At 50.6% G+C, this 25000-nt stretch overlaps 1 protein-coding gene across 1 annotated transcript in view; it reads right to left on the minus strand.

The window, feature by feature from the left end:
* The window catches only part of robo2 (roundabout, axon guidance receptor, homolog 2), a 165883-nt gene that overhangs the window by 32900 nt on the left and 107983 nt on the right, over positions 1–25000 (minus strand). Inside the window, exons 3-5 of the mRNA XM_079732933.1 lie at positions 10842–10999; positions 10350–10470; positions 9780–9918 (exon numbers count right to left, since the gene is read on the minus strand). Coding sequence (XP_079589059.1) covers positions 9780–9918; positions 10350–10470; positions 10842–10999 — 418 coding nt within the window. The remainder of the gene's footprint in view (positions 1–9779; positions 9919–10349; positions 10471–10841; positions 11000–25000) is intronic.

Here is a 25000-nt window from a genome sequence, read left to right on the forward strand (position 1 = left end):
AGAAGTGGAGCCCTTCCTGGGGACATAAACACGGCTGAACAAATGGAGATTGGAAGGAAGGAGAATCAATTATTCATCAATGACACGCAGAGAGGGGGAAAAGAATCAGCATTCAGCTAGACCTGATACTAGAGCGAATTCATACAGTACGTGTGTATGTGTGTGTGTGTGTGTGTGTATGTGTGTGTGCGTGTTTAGCAAAAACTGCATTTCCCCTTGCAATTGTGTTGAAGTTATATGTGTGTGTATGTGGGTATGTATGTGCAGGAATGTGCATCTGTCGTTGTGCAAATATTAAGTATGTGCGTATGTGTGTATGTATATCTGTCTCTGTGTGTAAACCTGTGAGTTTGTGTGTGTTTTTTTCTGTCTCTGTATGTGTCTGTGTGTATGTGTTTGTGTCTGTGTGTATGTGTGTATGTGTGTGTATGTGTGTGTGTGTGTGTTGAGTGTGTATGCCCGTGAGTGTGTGTGTGTGTGTGTGTGTATGTGTGTGTGTGTGAGTTGAGTGTGTATGCCCGTGAGTGTGTGTGTGTGTGTGTGTGTGTGTGTATGTATGTGTGAGGCATGGGCTGTTGTGTTGGATTTGGAGGGAAGGCATTACAGTGTGTTTTTGTGTATGGGTGCGTTGGTGGGAGTCAGTGGTACGGTGATGTGTGTCGACCCCCCCCCCCCCCCCCAAGATACTAGCGCCCGCTGACCGACGACAAGGGGTATAAATAAAGCAGTATGGATTATACACCTCACTGCAACACACTGGCTTAACATTCATTCAATAATCAATGTCACTATGTGGTACGTTAAAAAAGCGCGGGTAACGAGATTCCTACGGACACAAAACAGTGGGGCTGTATTCATGTTGTCGGGGTTTCGAGTGAGTGTCCGCGAGTATGAGGGCCGAATAGGGGTTCCACTTCAACGTGAAAAGTACTGGGTTCGATTCCCAAGGTACACAGTCTACATGTAGCGGACACCCCGGAGCAAGACGTTCTCCTCCCTACCGTCTCCTTAACCAGGAGCCTGCACCCACTGAGTGGCGCTGGATCGAAGGGCTCTGCCGATCAACCAAACCGCGAATGGTCGTGCGCATCACTGTGGGCTGAGGCAGTGCACCGTGGGATGAGGCAGTGCACGGTAACCGTAGTGACACGGGAACACCAGACTCCACTGCAACCCCATCAGGGTGAGGGAGGGATGCCTGCCGTCCGTGTGCCGGGGGCTTCTAATGACTATTTGAGGTCGACTGCAGGTGGACCCTGGGATGTAGGGCTCAGGTGAAGGGAGGGGAGGAGAGGGCTGTGAATGGAATGGAGCCGCGCCCCGGTCTGACGGAGTAAACACATGATGTCCCAGAAATGATGTCGCTCAGACACAATTTACCACACTCAGCCTACACACACTCATACACTTATCTGTGGACATATAAACAGGCACACAAACACACAAACACACACACACACACCTCAACTTGATTGACAGGGGAGGGTGTTGTGAGGTTAAAGGGAGAGAGACGTAGAGTGAGGTAGAGGAAGAGTGAGTTTGAGAGAAAGAGTGGTAGAGTGACAGAGGCAGGTGAGGGTGTAAACAGACTGGTAAAGTGTCGTAGAGGCGGAGGGAGAGAGAGAGTTAGAGAGAGAGTGGTAGAGTGACAGAGGTCGGTGATGATGAAGAGAGAGTGCAGGGAACAGTCAGGAAGGACAGCCAAAATGGGGTCTGTGTGCTCCATGAACCACTCACACGCCTACAAATCTTGACAGGTTCCCCCCCACACACACACACACACACACACACACACACACCTGCGTGGCCGTTTCCATATAGCTGTAAGAGCACACACACACACAGGACAAGGTGTGTATTGTTCGAGAGCCCTGCACCTGAACCTGGGCCCAGGTTAGCGCTAGCTTATTAGCAGGAAACCCGAGCCCAATCAATCTGTAATCAACATCATATTTATAATGGGCTTGGATGTCACAAGGAGCAGAAAATACTGAAGTTGTGGCCACACACACAAGCACACTCTTGCGCTCACACACACACAAACACACACACACACAAAATCAAACACACACACACACACACACACACAAAATCAAACACACAGAAACAAGCAAAGGAACACACGCAAACACACATGCACTTACACTCACAGTCTCAAACACACACACACACAGACACACATCCACACGCACACAAACAAACGCACACAAACACGCACATGCACATACACTTACAAACATACACACACACACACACACACATCCAGGGATGCATAAATAAAGGCTGGACGAACAGTAGCTCTTTTCTTGTCGTTGCCTCTGGTCTCCATTATAGGAGGACGGTAATTACACATGTAATATGGACGGGCTGTGGAGAGAGAGCCCAGCTCTACCCTGCTGGCCTCCCGTTCCCCATCGCTGCCGGGGAACATGCATATGTGAGAGTATGTGTATACACATGCGCAAACATACACACGCGCCCACATGCATGCACACGCACAAGCACTCACACGCATACACAAATATGCAGACACACACATGCGCTCTCAGAAACACACGGACATGCACTCACACACACACACACGCGCACGCACACATGCACACACACACACACACACACACAGATCGAGCATTAGAATAGAGGCATGATAAGATGGTACATTGAGATAAACCAATATCCTGGCACTCTGAGACAAGTGGCAGAGCACTCTGGTAAGTACCTCCCTGGCGTGTCCCGTCTATGTGTACATTCCTCCATGAGCAGGGACGGTTTACACTTACACATTAAGATTGTATCTACCTTAATCTTGACACGGGTGTAACGTGAGCCTCCCTATGTGTGTGTGTGTGTGGGGGTCTGTGGTTATAAGTGTGTCTTTTAAGTGTGTGTCCCAGTTTTGAGCTTACGCCTCATACTGGATACAGGAGTGGTTGTGGCACGGTATACAGGTGCAGGTGTGTCTTCTGAAGCCAGAGTGCCTTGAATCGGTTCCTTGTGCTAGTGTCTGAGCCGGTATCTGGCATTCGCAGCGCAACCGCCTCGCCTCGGACCCTACAAGAACCAAGGCGGATCCGACATGTGGACAGAACATCTGTTCTGTCTAAAGAGCCGTTAGTTCCGTCACTCCCCATCTCATCCCACTCTCCCACCTGCCCGGTCTAAATATGGCTTCACGTGGACTTGTTAGAGCTGAGCTTTGAAAGTAATTTTGGAAATACACAGGGCGTCCTTATCCTCAGTTCCAGTGTGTGTCTCTCTCTCGATTATGCCTTAATGCTTTAAGAGGCTTTCCTCTAAGTCTATCCACCCCACTTTCCATATAATTGATCAAGATCCTTCTCTCTGGCAGAGGCAGCGCTGCTGTGCAGGATCTCCTCGCGGATCAAAGATGGGGTTCTGGTCTGGTTTCCAACCCCTCCGTGGTCGGGTTTCTTGGGGGTTTGGCGCGGGCTAGCTGCCCCTGATTTGACTGAGTAACGTTTCTCCGTGAGCCAGGAAACCATGGCAACTGTGGAAGCGGTGGAGTCTTAAGTTAGTCCTTGTGGTTTGGGGCAGACGGCACGGCTCTGCTGGTGAAGGAAATATAAGACAAACAGCAACTTTACGCTTTTTTACTGGATGTGCTGATATCTGGGCTACTTCGTGGGTGTGCGTGCTGAGCGTGGTGTGTGTGCGTGCTGAACGTGTGCGTGTGTGTGTGTGTGTGGACGCATGGGTGCGCTTTCATGTTTTTTCATCCGTTATATACGTGTGTTAAATGTCGGCTATAAATGTGTTTCTTATTGCATGTCCTCGCCTGCCTGTGTGTACATTGATTCCTTCACCGCGGCAGGCATATTTTCGCAGGGTGTACTGGTCCTCTTTGTGTACGTTTCCGCGAGACCGCGCTAGGAACAAAGGCCGCGGCTCCCTCGCACACGGCTAGGGGGGGGTTAGCGTGCTGGCTAGAAGGTTCCACGCTCCGCCCTGGCTCCGTGAGGATCAGCGGGGGGGGGGGGGGGGGGCGCTGGTGATGCATAATGAACGACACGCTGAGTGTTCTTCACGCTCTGACGGGCGAGGTTCAACAACACTGCGTCGCACACTAAAACGAAAACAGGCACGGCGGGTGCCCTCGCTCACACCCGGGGCAGTGGTGGCGACCCCCGGATCCAGCGGTCCTACTGCGTTACAGCAGAGCTTGGGTGGGGAGACAGGGCACGGAGCCTGGGCCGGGAGGCAATAACGCAAAGGGGCGGAGTTACCCCTTGCTTCCTGTTTCGTTATATTATTATATATATGTCCGTTATATTGATGACATTCTCCCTGAAGGGGATTTTTGTGTATTTCTATAGTTGCCCGTCTACCCAGAGTTGATTTGAAGACCTTTAGAGACACTGTTTTGAGGAATGTTAGTCTGGTTATACTGGCTACAGAGAAAGTCGTGCTGGATGAGTTAAGGTCGCAGCTAGCCAATCACGGGCTTATTAGATCCCAGCCTCCATCGTCACGACTGGATGAAACAAATAGGCAGTGAAAGATGTGACTAGCCCCTCTCACCCAGATTTCAGCTGCTGAGTGCTGAGTGCTTGGGGTGAAAGTTCACACTGGACGGTCAGCAGAACAGCAGCAGTGCTCGTCATGCTAGCTTTAAGAAGGTGCTCTACCAACTAACACGCACACACACGCAGGCAAATCAACATGCGCACACACGCACCTCTCTGTAATATACACACATATACCTCTATATCGCTGAACACACAAACACCCCCCTCCCCCCCCCCCCCCCCCCCCCACACACACACACACAAAAACAAACACAAACACACCCATGATATGACCAATGACGGTTGTACAGTACTCAGTACAGTATAGTACATGGGTGCACACATATTTAGCTGGTAAAACACACGCACACAGATGGGCCCCTCTGAGACAGAGCACAGAGACTCAGATAAGGTAGAAGCGGGCAGAACAACAATAATGAAATGAAAAAAAAACCAAAGAAGAAGAAGAAAGAGAGAGAGAGAGAGAGAGAGAGAGAGAGAGAGAGAGAGCTCTGGCCCACACACAGAGCAGGTTGGCGGTAGGAGATAAAAATACGCACGCAGAAACACGCACACTGGCCAAGCCCTTTTCTCATGGATTTATGGACCAATAGGGGGACCTGTTCGTATGGGGGACTGCTGGTGGCCGGTACTCCCAGACTGACTGCTCACCCCCCGTTCTGCAAGGTGAACATATAAATAATACACCACTTGACCTGGATTCTCTCTACTCACCCAAGACTCCAAACAAGCCCAGACATACTCCACGTTTTTCAGCCTCTCCAGGAAAGAAAACAACTAAAATATACATAAGCTACAGCGTTGGCTGTACATGAATTGCTAATGAGTTTTCCTGTGGTTCTCCGGTGATTAATCAGGACGTGCTTTGCTTCCACAGTCCAGGTAATTCGCATTTATGTTGTTGATAATGCATATTAAACAGCCAATGAGCTGTCTTTATTTCACCTCCTAGGCCCCCAGTTACAGAGGCCATCTACACTGTACAGTATGTGCCAGGCTGTGTGTGCGTGTGTGTGTGTGTGTGTCCACGAATATGTACATGCCTTTGTCTGTGTGTGTGTGTGTGTCTGTTTGTGTCTGTGTGTCTGTGTATGTGTGTGTGTGTGTGTGTGTCTGTGTGTGTGTATGTGTGTTTGTGTATGTGTGTGTGTGTGTATGTGTGTGTGTATGAATACGTACATGCCTGTGTGTGTGTGTGTGTGTCTGTGTGTGTGTGTGTGTGTGTGTGTGTGTGCGTGGGTGTGTAACTCCTAGGAGGCTGCACAGGGCTACAGAGAACATTAAAAGACCTGTTTACTCAGCTGCAGCTCCATTACCCTTCCTCCCAGTGTGAAAGTTGCACAGCATGCACGGCTGCACATACACGTACATACACACACACACACACACACACACACACACACACACACACACACACAAAATCATGCACCCACGGACGTCAGCAAAAACATACACACAAACACACACACACCGAAACACACACACAGCACAGACATAAGCTTGGAAACACACACACAGACATAAGCATGGACACACAAACTTACGCAAGCAAGAACAAGAAATACACACACACACACAGACAGAATAAAAAGACACACACACACACAAAGACGTAAGCATGGACACACACACGCACAAACTTACGTAAGTATGCACAAAGAGACACATAACACACACACACACACACACACACACACACACACACACACACACACACACACACACACACAGTGGGGCAACACACCAAAGTGCAAGTCAGACCAGAAAGACAACAAGGGCTAAAGGGAACGCGGCGGGGGTCTCGGTCAGTCCGCTGATCCTCGTAATAAGGACAGCGTGACCTTTCAGGGCCTTTCGGACCCCGACCCCCCAGGGCACAAGAAATCGCTTGATCTTTTGGTGGAGGGGAGGGGGGTGGGGACATGACGTCCCCCCGTGGGTAGAGCCCTGCCTCGCACCGGAGACCACAGCCCCCCCGCGTTGGGCGAGGAGCGGGGTTTAATGCTCCTCAGGTTCCTGCCAGCTGGCACACGCCGCGCACCGCGCCGCGTGTGAGGCCTGGTTTTACACTAGCCACCCTGTCACTCACAGAGAAAACTCCTCTAGGTGTTTATTAGCAGAGGAAGCGACGGGGACGGAACACGCCGGAAAAATGATTCACTCTGCGACGCGAGGGAAACACTCGCCCTCGACGCACAGCGAAGACGGCGGAAAATGTCAGAATTATAATACCGCAGTGCTTCGGGGCGAACGGCTTCAGCCTCAAAGGGGGCAGGAAAAAAGTGTTTGCAAATATAAGTTGGAATGGAGTAGGCAACGGCCATGTTAATTATAAACACTGTGATAAAGATCCTTAAAAAATCAGCTGGATATCGTCTGCATCGCTTGGGCTGACTCCCAGTACGGAGTACAACTACTGTACTTCAAAGGGATGAAATAATAAGGCCCGGACACAAGCACACGCACACACACACTCACACACACACACACAGACACACACACACACACACACACACACACACAACCACCCACACAAGCACAACTCTTTGCCACAACTCAGTTAATTAGTACACAAAATAAGCTCATATCCTTAGCCAACGTCCAATCCAAAAACATGAGAACTGCTTTTATGTGTTTAGTTTGGCGCGGCGCTGCCAAACGACCGTCCCAGCGGTGGTCTTATCGGACCGGAGGAGAACACCCACGCCAGCGCGTGCTATCTGCACGGCTGCCGTTTGATGTGGAGGGATCTGGCGGGCGTGCGAGGGCTAAAGGTGCAGCCTGCGGGAAGAGAGAGAGCCCTCCGCTTTGATGTGACAGCGATGACACTGACAAGGTGGTGGTAGACGCCGGGGTCAGCGAGTCGCCGTGACGACCGTTGAGGCAGAACACAAACCAGACGAGCTAATGCGAACAGAGTCAGGAAGTCACGTAAGCTGCCACCCTGTTGGTAGCTACGTGATGACTATAGTTAGGGGTAGTACAAGTAGTACATTCAACACTTCATTAGGTCATGGCTTTGGTGAACCTATCATGTCAGCTAACTTTGATGCATTTTGTAACTTTTAATGCATTTTCTAACTTTAAATGCATCTTGCTTGATTATTACTATTGTGTTTTTTTATGTGAGTTGTTGTGATGACTGCAGTTCTTCTCCGTGAGGGTTTCAATTCCTATCTTTCTATCTATCTGTTCTACTTGTTAATAAAGTTTTTAATAATGAAAGTTTTATCGTTTTATTTTATTCAGCAGCAGCAACCTCTGGTGAACTCCATGTCAAACGGGATGCCCAGGAGATGGCTTTCACACTAATAGCAAAGAGACAGACAGCACTTTGAGCTAGGAGTACTGTTGTCTAGCAGTAACTGTGTCTGGCGGTGTGTGATGCCAGTGAGGGTAAATAAGAACGAACAGGCTAAATGTCTGCAGGCGGGAAGGATTATCTCCCATGATCCTCTGCTGTGAAAGGCTGGAGCTCTCCTGCGCGCGTTGCGCCTTGTTCCTACGCTCACCTCAGCCATCCAGTCTGTTCCCCTCATCTCTGTGATTGCTTGCAGCATCCTGTATGTCTGTATTTGTCGACTGCTATTCCCTGTGTTCTCTCCTTTCACTCCAGTGTTCCTACCCCGGCCTGCTCCCCTGTCTGACTGTCTGTCTGTCTGTCTGTCAGCTCCCACTGCCAGCTCGACTGTAACTAACCGCCCCGCTTCAGCTCACTTTGTTGTTCATGCTTTTGCACATCCCCCCTACTTATTAATTTCCTCACATACTGTGTTCTGTGTGTGTAACACTCTTAAGTCTGTGTATGTGTTTATCTATGTGTGCGTGTTTCTCTGTGTTTGTGCATCACTGGTGTGTGTGTGTGTGTTTGTGTGTGTGTGTGTGTGTGTTTGAGTGGTGTGTGTGTGTGTACATCCTTGAGCATATCAATTAGTGTGTGTACGCGTGTGTTTGTGTATGTATGTTTGTGCGTGTGTGTGGGTGGGTGTGTGAGTGTGTATGTCTGTGTATGTGTGAGTGGTCCGCTTGGTTCTCAATGGTTAGAGTGTGTAGTGTGTGTGTGTGTGTGTGCGTGATTGGTTGTGGGGGCTGTCAACAGTCTAATAGGGCAGTCAGGCCAGGTGGAAGCTGGCGTAATTAGTTATCTCTGGTCTGACGTATGTGCATGTGTGTGTGTGTGTGTGTGTGTGTGTGTGTGTGTGTGTGTGTGTGTGTGTGTGCGTGTGTGTGTGTGTCCGTGCGCACACGCTATGCTGTGAACTATGATGCAGAGGATAGCCTACAGCCCAGACACATTCTAGTTTTTGTGGCCTCAAGAGGACCATACACACACACACACACACGCACACACCTTCTACACACACATTATTAACTGGTGAATAATGGAGGTGGTTTGGCGAGGACAAGAGGGTAAGGATATTGTCTGAGAGCGGACCATGACAGCCCTGACTGAGTAGACTTCTCAAACAGAGCAACCCTCAAAAGCCTCATTTTGTCCCCCATAAATCTCCATTTTAAAACATTAAGAGGCGCAGCAGCGGAGGATCAGTTTAAGCAGTCCTCGCTGTCTAGCAGACACATCTTCACCGAGAGAAAATCTCTTCGTACAGAAAGTCCTCAGCAAAAAAGAAGGAAATAAAGAAAGACTGATCGCTTACTACTACTATTTGGTCATTTAGCAGAGCACTTCCATGCGGAGTGACCTGCAAGGATTTATTTTAGACATGTCTTTCATAGGCAGGTAGGGGTTAGCCCATCTGGGTCAGGCATGCCTACAGGAAGACTGTGTCGATTGGGGATGGAACACAGCAAGTCACACCCCATAACCACTAGACCATCCTGCCCCTGCATATATATATATATATATCTATATATATATATCATTCCTTCCTTCCTAAAGATGCCTTTTGGAGCTAGATAATGCATTGTTTTCAGATGCTATTCCTTACGTCCCTACCAATCCATCAACATGTCTGCGTCTGTTTTATCATTGCTCCCGTAGGTAGTACTCCGGGAAGGATAGAATACAACATCCATACAATATAGAGAGCTATTCCTCAAGAAGCAATGCACTGCATAATCAAGTCAAAAAACAGCGATGCGAACGAGTAAAAGTGCAAAGTACGACCGGTGACACGATGTAGACAAGACGCAAGAGGCATCAGGACACCAACGAGGGAATCACGCCACCACGATAGAGGTTAGCGTTAGCGGTTAGCGGTAGCTGCCTACCTCCCGCGGGGCACGTCCACGTCGTCCTTGCGCCAGCGGACGTTGGGCTGGGGGTCGCCCTGCACCTGGCACCGGAAGTCCACCGTCTCCTCCTCCAGGATGACCTGGTTGATGGGGCGACGCAGGAACGTGGGCCGCTCTGGACCGAGGAGAAGGGGAGGGAGAATGAGGAGAAGAAGGAGAAGAAGATGATGATGAAGACAAAGATGAAGGAGTCGAAGGAGAAGGAGAAAAAGAAGCAGAAGAAGAAGATGAAGAAGAATAAAATAAGGGAGAAGAGGAAAAAGAAACATTACATTACTCCATCATGTAATTTAGAGAGTTAGAAGTCAACCGTGAACGCCTTGGCCAGGGGGACGTCTAGCTTAATGTGGCGTGGCGCTCGGCAAGCGGTTGCTGGTTGAAATCCTACACCTCGGAGGTAACCGATGGTAAAATTATACACCCTTGTGGGCCACGGAGAAGTGGAGCCAACGTGGAGAATATATGTATTTTTTTTTTCGTTTTTGTCTGTAGGGTCAACTGCCAGAATGGCGGCGGTTGCCAGGGAGGGATTGTTTTAGTTCTCACCAAACACGGTGACTTGTGCCGTCTCGCTGTCTCTCTCTCCCACCATGTTGCTCCCCACGCAGATGTACATCCCCGCGTCGCCCTTCCTCGTGTTGGAGATCATCAGCTTCCCTCCCCGGATCTGCAGAGGAGGCATGAACAACGGAAAGCATGACCCTTGCTCTTCAACTCAACCTCCTTCACATTCAGACGCCGGCTGGTCTGCATGGTAGGCATCTTCTAGAACGGGGGGGGGGGGGGGGAGGGAAAACATCCTCCTCCCGGTGATTGAGTGGGTAAAATATCCTTGGCTGAAGGTAACGTTAAAGCTTCAAATTATTAGTATTGATAAAAAAGTATGTATTTATAATGATCAAAAACGTAACATATAAAAATAAATCCCTCTCCCTTGTAGGCTATTTTTAATCAACTTCCATCCAATATTCTTTGGCTACTTCTCAATGTTATTTTGTGCTTAAAAAACAAAAGCAAGCCGGGTGGCCAGCCCCTCACCGTGATCCTCTCGTCGCGGTCGTCGATGCGCACTTTGTCCTTCTTCCAGAAGATGGTGGGCTCGGGGTGGCCCCTCGGGGGCACGCACTCCAGGATGGCGGGCTCCCCCGCTGCCACCACCACATCAGTGGGGTTCTGCCTGAAGTCGTCCCGCAGCACTGGCAGAGGGAAGCAGGGGGCAGACATTCAATGCACAGCGCAGACCTAACATTAGCACCAGCCGCGGCCCTATACTTAAAACCTCCCGCCGAACCGGGGGGGTGTTGGGAAGATGTCGCACGACCCGACGCATGGATCTCTCGGTGTTTGGAGGCTGCGGTTGAATAGCACGCTACTGTGTGCGATGGTGTATGTAAATGAGCCAGGGCTGATGTGTGTTCATCATCCGGGCTGCGTGCTGCATGGAGGGGGGGGGGGGGAACTAATTGGAGTTAATGGGGGTCCCTACGGAGGGGGGCAGAACAAACAGACAGAATGCCCCCAAGCCACGTGTCACTCACATGTGAGGGCTAGACACACACACACACACACACACACACACACACACACACAGACACGGGCTGAAAACAGTGGGTGGTCTTCCAAACAACTGCTGGCCCCCCCCAGGTAGGGTCTTTGTCACAGAGCCCCCCCCCCCCACCACACACACACACACACACACACACACACACACACACACACACACACACACACACACACACCCTGCCCAGTGCAGCAGCCACAGTCACACCACCAGCTCATTATCAAAGTGGGCTGCTGTCACTGTGCATGTATACCCACATGTGCACTCACACACACGCATGGAAACAGTCAGGAACAAATGCACACTTGGTGCGCAAACAGACACACACTGTGCACTAACAACACATGGTGCCACCAAACACTTCCTGCCTGGTGCATTGTGGGTAAACATGTACCGCACATGACCTGTTCTTCAACTCAAATGCGCCTCACCTCTCAATAAGGGGTTAAAATAACGACAGGGAGGGGAACCCGCCACAGATCACCGGTTCACTTAGAGCTCAAGTACAACAGGAGAACAAATCCGGGGCTAAAATAAAAAAACACTTAAGTATTGTCCGCTTCAACAGTGTGTCTATCCATGCAGAGGGCATGGAGTGTGTGCAGGTCCCCTGATTGGATAAAAGCCTGAGTGTGTGTGTGTGTGTGTGTGTGTGGGGGGGGGGGGGCGTTGGGTTTGAGGAGGGATATATTAAGGGCACCACTACAGGTCGGTATGGAAATTGGACCCCAGTGCTGGGGAGAGATGGAGGGTCTCTGGATTATAGAGGGGATAACAGGTCCCCGCGCTCAGGGCTACTCTCATCTCTCGCTCTCTCTCATCCCTCTCTCTCTCTCTCTCTCCCCCCCTCTGTCTACATGACACAGTCTCGTTCTTCTCCCTCTCTCCCTGGCTCTCCCGTCCCTTTCTCTCTCGCTCTCTCTTCTCTCAGACGCATCTCTTTCTCTTTCTCTCCCTCTTTCTAGGGCAGAGTCTCTCTCCCTTTCTTCCTGGTACAGCGCTCAGATGCATCTCCCTCTCTGTCTCTCCCTCTTTCTAAGGCACAGAGCCACCCTCCCTCTCTCCCTGGACGCTCTCTCATCTCTCTGTCTCACACTCTCCCTCTGATCTCTTTCTCTCCCTCCAACACACAGTCTCTCTCTCATCTCTCCCTCCCCCTCTCTTGTTTTCCCTCTGTCTACCCTCTCACCCCCTATCGCTCTCTGACACAGCCTCTCTCGCCATCTCTCTTGACACATTTCCTCTCTCTCTCTCTCCCTCTTGTCTATCCGTCCCTCCCATCCTCCCTACCTCCCTCCTTCCCTCCCTCGCTCCATGAAGCTTCACAGCTATTGTCTTGCTACTTATTTATTTATTTCCAGCAAAGGGAAAAGGGGAAAGAGTTGGATGGGGGAGAGGTGGGTTGGGGTGGATGGTGCTGAAGGAGAGCACAAGCTTTCAACCCAATTATCTTGGGATGCCATGGAGTACATACAAGGAGGACCTCTGTGTGACACGCATCCAAATGAAAGCTCTGCAAGGGCAGGGGGGAGAGAGGAGACAAAGAGAGGGGCGAGGGATGGGGGTGAGAGAGAGGGAGGGAGCGCGCGAGAGAAAGAGAGAGAGAGAGAGAAAAAAACGAAAGCTAAAGTGGGAGAGTGAGCTAGAGAAAGATACAGTGTAAGAGAGGTATAGAAAAATAAAGGGAGGGAAAGGGATGGAGAGAGAGAAAGGGGGGATATGAGAGGGAAGAAGGGAGAAGAGAGGGATGGAAGAGGAGCGAGGGAGGGACCAAAAGGTTGGATGGAGAGAAAATGTGGGAGAGAAAAGGAGAGAAACAAAACAAGAGCTGATTATCTCTCTCTCTCTCCATCTCCCTCTCTCTCTCTCATGAAGGGTTTGCCCCCTAATCAAACGAGCTAAGGTAATTAGTCAGCTCTGACGTTGGCAACCTCTTAGCTAGTACCATAGCAGCAGTCATCGCTAAGCTATTTATTTGCATCAAAAACGACAATCGGCTGTCGTCACAAACCCTGGGCCAGCTTGGATGTTATGCAGAGTGTTGTTTTCACGGCAGCGCTGGCTTTAATTGCTCCTTTCAAATCATCATTGATTGTGGCCATTGTCTGAAACAATTTCCTTTCAAATGGGAAATGAAACAAGAGGAACGCTCATTAGTGGGGCCATTTCGGTCCTGGAACCTCTTCGTGTAATTGTGGTATGATGTTGTCGTACACTAGGTCAAAATCACGCACGCACAAGGACTATGTTATAGTACATATCAGATAAAGATTACGCTGTAGTATATTGTATATATAATAAAGATATGTAATATATTTGATTCATTTCCGGGTGTGTTTGTATCTGATTGATATTGTAAAACATAAATAAACCCAGGGATAATGCATCATCATAATTTGCTCAGAGGAAGGCGATGACTACTGACTGTGCTAGTGCCAGCCACTGATTTGAACGGACAGATGCAGTAGTTCAGAAAGATTCCACATCCAAATCCTACCAGGACATCACGAAAAGGCAGAATATTTGTATTATCTCAACTAATCCTTACAGAGTTCGATTTTTTTGTCTATTAAAAAGCACAACGCGGTTTTAAAGCATTGTATCCGTGCTGCTATAGCTCTCTCGCAGACGATAGGTCGACAAACTCGTCGATAAAGTTTGTCGGCCTATCGGCTGCGAGAGAGTGATCTTTGGCTCCAACTCCCGGTCCCTGCGGGCATATGAGGCCTTGTTGGTAGACATACTTGAGGTAATTGCATTTCTATCCCCTTGAAACCGTCATGGCTCTCATATTCCTCTGCAGAAGGCGTCTGCTCGCATCCTGTGGAGCTCCGCCGGGCAAAACTCTCCTTCGCTGGCTTGACGCTTATTCATATTCCATTTTTGAATAATTTATTTCCAAACGCATTATTTATTTATTTCCTTACTTACTTAGCGCTTTCAGCCCCTTGGTTGCGAGCTTCTGCATCTGCCCGTCTGTCAGCCACGGGCTAACTGAGGGAATCTGCCCGGGCTAGTGTTAATATATGCACTGGTGATGCGGAGTAATGAATACAGTTGGTCAATAAAGTTGGTCCGAGTTCCACCGGAGGAGCGAGTTCGTTTAGAAGCAGCCGGAACAGAAGTTATGGAGCACGGTTAATTGGCGGCGCTGGCTGGTTGGCATCCAGTAAAACCCCCGGCCAACCTTAAGGAGAGAGAGATGGAGACGGGCAGCGGCCCTTTTGGAGCTGCCAGGGGCCCCAACAGCTGGAGCCTCCACGGGCTCCGGCAGCTGGAGCCAGTTGTGGGGGGACAGACGGGAGACGGAGAACACCCTGCTTTGCAAACCAAATGTGGACCGCGTCTCCGGAGAGGCTACCGCCAGCAGCTATGTACAGCAGGGGTCTGCCTCGTCCCTGCTGCGACGGTCTCACCTGAGACACACGCAGACATACGGAACCCAGCCCCCCAGGGCACTTGTCAGCACAGTTACCCCCCAGTGGACGCACACTCTCCCAGGCCTGGCCTCCGTGGCGTAGAGCGACGGGGCCAGGGGTGAGCAGAGATATCGGGTGGGAGCTGGGCGGTGTTGCCCTTTCCCCGGCCCGGCCAGGATATTATTCACAGTGAGGGGGGCTGCCACGGCCTGTCGCCGAGATTGGTGGGGTCCTCCATGGCCGAGGCGTGCGGCTTGCTGCGTGCCGAGATAAGTGCGTGCGTTTTCGCTTTGAGGAGTGCAAAAGGTGGTGCCTCTCACAACGCCATCACTACCGGCGGCCGAAACAACATGTTGTTTTTCAGGGTGGGAATTTGAAAAATACACACAGACAGCAATAACTCTGTGCACTCCTGGCACAGTGGCACACACACTCGCAGCGTTCTTGCAGACACACACATGCATTCACAAACACACACACACACACACAGAAAATATCCAAACTAAATGCTCTTGCGTTATACAAAGCTGCAGGGTATCTTTTTGTAATTCCGGAAATGCGGAACATTATGGATGGAAATTTGTATCTGCGTGTGTGTATGTGTGTGCGCATCTTTGTTTGGTAGTTATTACATTTTGCCTCGCTTTTTTATTGCAGTGAAACGACCCCTTCCTTAGCCTACATATATATATATATATATATATATATATATATATGTCGGCGGTCCCGAGCTCAGACGGTCCCAGAGAGATTACAGGAGCTAAAAGCCCCCCGGCCATACCCCAACACGCGACCTCACCACCTCCCATCCACATTCTGATTAAAAAATAAACCATGCACAAAAACACACACACACACACACACACACACACACACACACACACACACACACACACAACACCTCTCTCTACAGGAGAGTCACGGATTTCCAAGAGCTCGCGATTCTTTCAAGTGCTTTCCCTGCTTCATTTGACAGCGTGATATTATTACATTGTAACCATTTCCAATCCCGCCTTCAGCGGATGAGAAAAGAAAGACTCGAGTACATCCGCGCCGTTCCCATTGGTGGCTTGTATTACTGCCTTAGCTGCAGGCAGAAGGAGCATTAGCCAGCCATCCGCCCCTCCGTGTATTTATGGAGCCGTTATTTAGCCCGGTTTAGGCTCGCTGGATATCAAATGCTAGCAAACAACGGATTGGAGCTGGTCTCCGGGGGGGGGGGAAGTGCCACCAGACCCAGGCCACAAAACCATGACCTTCTGTGCTGTCAGGCGGAAGACTCTTGAGAACTCGCAAGTTCACGTTCTGATTCCCTTCTGTAGATTGCCGGAGTTTCAGTTCACGATGAATAAGGCATTAAAGAAGCATGGCTTCTTCCGAGGAAAGTATAGCATCCAAGATGGACACTGACTGAATAACAAGGTTAAAAAAGGATACTTTTCTCGTTTTTGCTTTACTTCCAACCGGATTCAGCCAGAGTGAAGAGAACATGAGCATACCTCTTTTTTTCTTAACACCGAAAGGATAGAGTCATATTTGGAAATCCTTTTCTGGTCTCCCAAGGCCAGAGTGATATCCACTGCGAAACTCAGAGGTAAATAAAAATCAGGGTTGAGCTCACAAGGCCAGTCAGGCAGGCACTAAACCCCAAAAATATACCCGCACTATCGCATTACTGAGTCTGAGTGCCCAATTGACTGGTTGGAGCTGAATCCCTCGTTGTGACGGCAGACATCCACAACGTTATGATAATATTATTATTAAGAATGATAAAAACCTCTCCCAGGCACTACAGCGGGATAACCTGTCTGCCAACCAGATGAAGAAATTAGCCCTTCAACCTGACCATGCAGACAGCCAACAGGTTCACACTGTTCCCCCCATAACCTCCTCTCTCCCCACCCCCCCCCCACCCCCACACTCAGGGTCGAAGGTCAGACGGAGGGAACAGCTGCATCAATATGGCAGCCTGGCAGTGCCAAGGGCTGTGGGCCCACTGAGGACCAGAGAGAGGCCTGCACCATTAGCACAACTCATCAATATCAACCTCCCATCCTCTGTCCCTCACTCCCTCCCTCCTATCTCACTCTGTCTCTCTCTCTCCATCCCCTCTGCTGTCATAAGAGACTCCCTCACTGTCTTCTCTCTCTCTCGCCCTCTCTCTCTCTTCTCTCTCGGTCTCTCCCCCTCTCTGTCTATCTTGATCTACCTCTCTCTCTCCTGCGGGTTGATGACCTCTACTTCCCGCATGATATCCAGTGCCGTACCAACACAAGGCATCTCCCTACTCTCTCCCAAGGCCCCCTTATCGGTGCTCTCTCCCACTCTCTCTCCCACTCTCTCCCTCTCTCTCTCTCTCTCTCTCTCTCTCTCTCTCTCTCTCTCTCTCTCTCTACAACATGCTGATGCTCGCTCGGCCGGCGGCTCCTGCAAAGGAAGTCGCACACATGCACGTCCCATCATGCGCATCAAACCGGCACAGCGTGGCCGTGCTAGCCGTGATGATAGCATCTCTCCCACCCCTCCCTCCCTCCCCCCCCTCTATCACCCCCCCTAAATCCAGAGCCATGGGATTGCAAATGACGCTGTCACCTCCGCAGATAAGACACCTGGAAGTGGGGTATAGAGTGGTAGGTGAGGTGGGGGTAGGGAAGGGGAAACGAGGCCCGGGCGGCGGTGCTGAGCTGGGCGATAGCGCCGGTGAGCAGGGGGGTGGGGGGGGGGGGGGGGGGGGGGGGGGGGAAGCCACAGCTGCTGAGATCATGATATGTGCATCTTTAATGGATCAGCTCCAGTTTAAATAAAGGAGACATTATCTGCGTGTGTGCATGTTTGTGGGTTATGTGTGTGTGTGTGTGTGTGTGTGTGTGTGTGTGTACACTGTGTGTTCTGAAGGTCAAACATCCGAGGTGATGAAGAACAGCAGGGTGTTGATTAAGGGGTAGAAGGGGTGGGCGGGGCTTAGCCAGAGCAGCAGGGGTGGGCGGGGCTTAGGCGGAGCAGCGCTATTGGGGCCATGTGCTCCACATTCCATCACACAGGAGGTGGTGGTGCTGGGGCTGGTGGGGGTGGAGTGAGGTTGGTGGTTATGACCTCGATTCTTCATCTACTTCCTAAAGAAATACGCTGATTGAAACCACGAGACCCCTTCATATTTCACACAGCGAAACCTTAATTGGTCCTAACGAGTCCCCCCCCCCCCCTCCCCCCCCGGTCACATGGTAATGACAGAAAGTAGACGGTAGGGGATTCAGGCCGGCCAAGAACCAGGAAGAGATACGTGTTGGTGTCGCCACCGTAAAACAATATAATTAACTCTTAATGAACCACTCGTCATTACACACATGCTTGTCGCACGCACCCAAACACGGGCATGCGCAATACACACGCACACACGCAACATGCAACCACACACACAAGTAGGCGCACAAAGATTCATTTAGCCTAATCCATGCTTTATGTTAATGTACAGCTCATTAAAATGTTAGTTAAAAACTCATTAAAATTCACTCTGAGAAGTAATGGCTTCATTACTGTAATACGGTGCAAAGCAAAGGAAAGACAAGGAAGGGCGAGGTGGGGGGAGGGGGGTGAGAGAGAGGGAGCAGGGCGAACGACAGCTTTCTAATCACTTAATTGTGTCTCAAAACGAAGACATTAGCATAATAAATAATGACGCGGCGCACCCTCGGTTTCATCCTCTCCTGCCGCGCACCGCGCAGCAATTAACCGCCGCCACAAGTACACACGCATTCCTGCTTCAAATGGGTCCTAGGCTCACTCTAGTTCTCACTCTTATGTCTAGTGTGTGTGTGTGTGTGTGTGTGTGTGTTTGTGTGTGTGTGTTCACGCATGCGTGAGAGTATGGATGTATGTGTGTGTGTGTGTGTGTGTGTGTTGATGAAGAGTGTGTGTGACTGTATGTGTGGACGTGTGTTTGCATGTGTGTGTACACATGCGGGAGACTATGGACATGTGTGTGTTTGTTTGTGTGTGTGTGTGTGTGTGTGTGTGTGTGTGCCTGAGAGGGTGTTAACGAAGCGAGGCTATGCGGGTGTGGCTCTATGTGTGTGTGACTGTACGCGCGTGTGACTGTATGTGTTTATGTGACTGTACGCGTGGGAGCATGCGCGTACTGTACATGTGACCTGGCAGATGCGCGGTATAGGGCGGGGCTACCGCCGCTGAGACTGCAGCGGCGCTGATACTGGCGAACAATGAGTGCCCGGGTCTCTGCGGCTGCTTCGATAAGACACAGCGGCCCACTGCTGTTGGACCACGGCCCTGAGTGAAGCCTCCACATACAGCCAGGCAGGAGGGGAGAGGGGAGAGGGGAGAGGGGAGAGGGGAGAGCGGAGAGCGGAGAGCGGAGGGAAGGTGCGCTGGTGGGTGGGTGATGTCCACTGGAGTGGGATTGATTTCCTGCCAATTGCACCAGCCAGACAGAGGCAGCCAGGCGTCCAATTTGAGCAGGTGAATCCGCTCAGCCCGATGGGTAACAAATAGACAGTGGAGAGGAGAGGCAGGGGGAGGAGCAGGAGGAGGAGGAGGAAGGGAGAAGAGGGGAGAGGAGAGGGGAGGGTAGAGGAGAAGAGAGGAAGGGAAAGGAAGAGAGGGAAGGAGAGGAAAGGGGAACGGAGAGGAGAAGAAGAAAGGAGAGGAGAGAGGAGGGGAAAGAAGAGAGGAAAAGGGGGAGGACAGGAGAGACATGAAAACGGGAGGGGTAAAGTAGAGGGGATGAAGAGGCCATAACAGGAGAAAAGGGAGGACAGTAAAGAAGAGGGAAGGAGAGGATAGGAGATAACAGGAGGAGAGAGGAGTGAGGGCAGTAAAGAAAAGGGAAGGGAAGGAGAGGACAGTATAGGGGAGGAAGTGGAGCAGGAGGAAGAGGAGGAGGCACAGCATGAAGGCAGTGTCTTCCCCCCTGAGACACTGTTCTCTGTGATACCATCTCCATCCTACCCAGGCTGGGATAAGGGACATTGAAGCGGCGGTGTGTGAGTTATATTATTATGGGCTGCATAGCTGCCAAGGCCAGAGCTGAACGGCTGAGTGGGCATGTTGAGAAGTGTATCGCATGGTTTCAGTTAGGACACAGCTGAGAGAACGGCTCTCGCCCTGCCTGTCTGCCCCTGGGAGTATTGATTCTTATCAGGAATAGCTCTGGAGAAACAAGTTGGCCACACTACACTGCTTCTGCTGCCCGTGGGTTTTAAAACTTTCCTGCCGGGCCAGGATGTAAATTTAGAGCCCGGTGGTCACTGCGAGCCTCCTGGCTGGGGAAGGCTTAGGCACGCTTGCCACTTTGAATTAGCAGAAGCCTCTGCTTTGGAAGTGGGCTTAAATAGGGCCGGGCCCTCCTAAAGTCTGGGATCCTCCAGGACTCCCAACAAAGTACTGGTTACTGATGCGGCACTCGACCCCATATTTCTGTGGACTGAAAGCTAATCAGTTAAAAAGCATTGCTGAAAACGCCCTATTAAAACGACTCTAGTTTCCTCTTGGTGTCAACATGAGGTTATTTAACGGAATACATTATAAGTTCAGTGCACTTCCCATTCTGAACACATCTTTTATGTATCAACGTTTTAATGTAAATATGTTAACATATAACATTCAGTATTAAAGCGTGGCCCAACTGTCTCTGACTGCACTATTCCTAGCCTAGCCACAGAGCTAGCAGGTCTAGTGTTTCGTGCGGTGGTGGCGTGCGTGTGCTCGCGCCCGGCCCTAATGACATTGAGGATGTGACCTTCCGCTGGGGAAGATAATCCCCAGGATGCTGCAGCTGAACTGTGGCCAGCCTGAGAGCATATTGCTATCCCTGAGAGACCGACACACACATGCGCGCGCACACACACACACATGCGCACACACACACAAGGACACACACAGACAGGTGTATATATGCACACAAAGACAAGCGCCACACAAGTCAACAAAGAAGCACATTGCCGTGCTCGCACACACACACACACACACACACACACACACACACAAACACACACACTCACCCTTTGAACTACCAAAAATGGAAGACACTAATAAATAAATCCAAATTCGTACATTCTCACCAGCATATTTGGCCGTCTTGCATTGAAGAAGCCCCCCCTCCCACCCCCAACTCCCCACTCTCCCCATCTCCCCAGTCCTTGTTCTGGGAAGTCGAGTCCCCGCCAAATCTTTGCATAATCTTTAATAGCTTCCCCCGCACCCCAACCCTCCCCCCTCCCTCAACACCAGCCTATTTGAAGGGGCTGCTCCTCGCCCTGCTTTATGGGTTGGGGTGGGAATAATTGGATTGGCAGTAACGGCGGGCAGGCAGCCGTTTGCAGCGTGTAAAAGGTGTCAGTCTGCGGCGAGGCCCCCCGTTTTAATTAAGCTCTCGGCTGGAGATGAGCAGCTTTTATCTGCCGGGGGGTTGATGAGCTGCGTGTGTAGCCGTGCCTCGCGCGACACAGAGCGGGGCCGGTCGGCGTGACGACGGAGGGTTGGGACGGATGGACGGACGGACGGATGGATGGACGGAAGGAAGGATGGATGGATGGATGGATGGATGGATGGACGGAAGACAGAGGGATAACCACAGAAGACACTTCAAAACCTCTGCAGGTAACTCCTTTAGTTTCAGTGTAGACTGTGTGTACCTGAAGCCTGCCTGGGACTGAGTGTGTGCACGTGTGTGTGTTTGTGTGTGTGTGCGTGTGAGAAGAATGTAAAATTGTGTGTGTGTGTGTGGGGGGGGAGGGGGGTCAGTGCTGTGATCCAGCTTTAAAGCGGTGATATCATGCCACCAGGTGTGAGTGTGATTAGCCAATACAAGCTGTTTGAAAATCTGCCTTTTCCTGTGTTTTAGTGCCATCAAAAGTGGGCGTGGGCTCCCTAGATGTATGATGGATCAGTCGACCAGCCTACCCAGTGAACTGTAGCCAATGTTGCTTATCTATCCATTATACATCGAGGTGGACACTCCCACTTTTGATGGCACTGAAACACCTTCATGTGTGTTTTACTACATGTGGCGGATGCTTAAGAAAGGTTTGTGTGTGGCATTATGATGAGGTGTTCAACACTTAAAGCCACCACGCCGTCTTTGGCAACGCGGTGATCGGTTGCAGGGAGGACTATGAGGTTTGTTTGACCTGTGGAAGGAATGGGGTCCCAGGGTATGGTGGTGTGGGTTGAATGGAGGGTCAAGGTGTGCTGGCGTGGGTGGAATGGAGGGTCAGGGTGTGCTATGCTATGTCGTTCTGGATGGTGGCTGAGCAGTTGTACGGGGACAAGGAGGGAAGGAAGAAGCAGAGGAGGAGGAGAGGAGGAGAAGGTTGAGGAGAGGAGAAGAGGAGTAGAAGAGGAGGAGAAGCAGGAGAGGAGGAGAGGAGGTGAAGAGGAGAAGCAGGATAGCAGGAGAAGAAGGAGAGGAGGAGAGGAGGTGAAGAGGAGAAGCAGGATAGCAGGAGAAGAAGGAGAGGAGGAGAGGAGGTGAAGAGGAGAAGCAGGATAGCAGGAGAAGAAGGAGAGGAGGAGAGGAGGTGAAGAGGAGAAGCAGGATAGCAGGAGAAGAAGGAGAGGAGGAGAGGAGGTGAAGAGGAGAAGCAGGATAGCAGGAGAAGAAGGAGAGGAGGAGAGGAGGTGAAGAGGAGAAGCAGGATAGCAGGAGAAGAAGGAGAGGAGGAGAGGAGGTGAAGAGGAGAAGCAGGATAGCAGGAGAAGAAGGAGAGGAGGAGAGGAGGCAGGGGTGTTGAATCCCAGGCAGCCGATATGTAGGGACATTAAAAAAAGATTTATTGATCACTTTATAGATCTGAGCCGTCGCGGGGGAGGGAAAAAAAATTAAACTGGATGCAGAGACGACCTTTACAGCCGCTGGGCGGGCCCGTGTCTTTCTCCCGACCTCTCTCTCTCCTCCTTTCATTCTTCTGAGAGTGTTTGCGTGCATATTATATAACGTCGAGATGGAGACATGCCCAGCCCTGGAATGAATGTTTAGTATAATGCATGTATAAAAATAAAATGCTACCTAGTAAAATGCCCCCCCACATCATTTTTACGGGGTAGCAATATACGTTATGTATGTGTGTCGGAGCGTGTTTGAATGCTGCACAAAACACCTAAATGCTCGGGAATAAATTGAAGCGTTTGCTTGTGCCTGCTCAGCAAATCACAGCTGCATTAGGTAGGTCTAAATACCAAACACTCTGCCCTCATGTATCACATACTCAAGAACACACATGCAGGCACACAAGCATACTCACAGACACACAAACAGACAAATACACATATGCAGACACACAAGCAGACACACACACACACACACACAGACGCAGACACACGCACAAATACACACACACACACAGACACACACACACAGACAGACGCAGACAAATGCACAAGCACACACACACAAACACACGCACACATATAGACACTCACTTACATATACACAGAGACAAACACACAAACGCAGACACACACATACACACACACACAAGTACACTCAGACACGCACATGCACACAGACACACACGCACATACAAACACGCAACCTACTCAGTGAGGGCTCAAAGGTGCACTTTAACAGAAATTGATGGAGCAGCATCAGCCCCGAGGGTTGCAGAGACAGCAACAGTAATAACAAACTGATCACTTCACTCTCTCGCTCTCCTGCTCAGTCCTTTAGAGCTAGTTCTCCCTCACGCACGCGCGCGCACACACACACACACACTCACACACACACACACACACACACACACACACACACACACACACACACACACACGCTCGCTGTTGTCAAGCAGATCTCTTCCCCCATAAGGTTGAAGCAGATAGTCGTCAGGACAACTGCATGGGACTTCACGTCGTTTTCTCATGTCGTCGTGACTAAACCCTTTGACGGCCGTCACAGTTGCTCCTGCCATCAGTCGCCCAGGAAGGGGAGGGCTCCGCGACGCCCATGGAATCCACCGGAAAACACGGCCACCCGTTGCACGATTGCAATTTCATGTTCATCGAATCAAAGCACGGGTAATCGCGTTGGTTCCTCTGCGGTAATGCGCTAGCTGGCAGGGCAGGCACAGCGGAAGACCGAACTGCACACAAACATGATGTAACGCCGTGTGCTTTAATGAGGGCCATCTCCTGACTGGACGGGGACTCAAGCCCCTGGACACCCCAGCCTGCTAATCAGGTCCTCTGGATCCATACATAGAAACCCCTCAGGGAGCCGTGGTGTGTGTATGTGTGCGTGTGTGTGTGTGTGTGTGTGTGTTTTTGTTTGGTTGTCTCTGTGAGCCTGCATGTGTATTGGTGTTGTTTGCATTGGAGCTGAAAATGTGTAAGCATGCTGGTGTGCTGATCAGCGGTCTGTATGTGTTTGCATAGTGTGTGTGTGTGTTTATCTTTGTGTTAGTGATTTCTTTTTGTGGGGATGTTTTGTGTATGTTTTTTGTGTGGGCACGCGTTTTGTGTGTATGTTTTGCGTGGGTGTGGGTATGTTTTGTGTATATTTTGTTTGTGCCTTGTGTGTGTGTGTGTGTGTTTACGTGTCGAGTGTTGAACACACAGCCGTACCCTGTGTTCATATTATCATGCAAATGGGGAACAATCTGAAACACACTGCTGGCTGCTGTGTGCAGGATCAGTGCGCTACCTCCCCCCCTCTCCCTCCTCATCCTCATTCTCACCCCCTGCCTCCTCCTCTCTCCTCCAAACTGTCGCTCCCTTCCACTGCTCTTTTTTTATTCCTCACAATGGCTGTGTCTCTCGTCTCTCTTCCAGCCTGGGAGCCATTACTGTTTACTACCATCTAGACCCGGAGCCTTTATCAAATGACTCACAGGGACTCCAGGGGATTTGTGTCATTAAGGAGCAGCTAGGGGTTAAGGCAGCTGATACCTCGTTGTACAATTTCTACACTACGACTGCAGACGTTTTGGGGTCCAGACTCAGGATCACGCAACACACCAGCACCATAATCCATCCACCCTACCGCAGAGAAAACAGCAGCACTCCACCGCACCGTACACTGAGTCGTACCCCAAATGTATCCCCTATATGTGCCCATCCCTGCATGAGGCAGGGGACACGTTGCCTCCTTTGGTGAGGTGAACCGTCTCGGCATAGGGACGAAGTTAATGAGGCAACTTGTAATCCTGGGCTAGTTGGACTTCTGTCAGCGGTATTGACTGCACTCTGTATCCGGGGTGCATGAGATATGG

Source organism: Pollachius pollachius (genome assembly GCF_949987615.1).
Source record: "Pollachius pollachius genome assembly, chromosome: 3".
Taxonomy (NCBI): domain Eukaryota; kingdom Metazoa; phylum Chordata; class Actinopteri; order Gadiformes; family Gadidae; genus Pollachius; species Pollachius pollachius.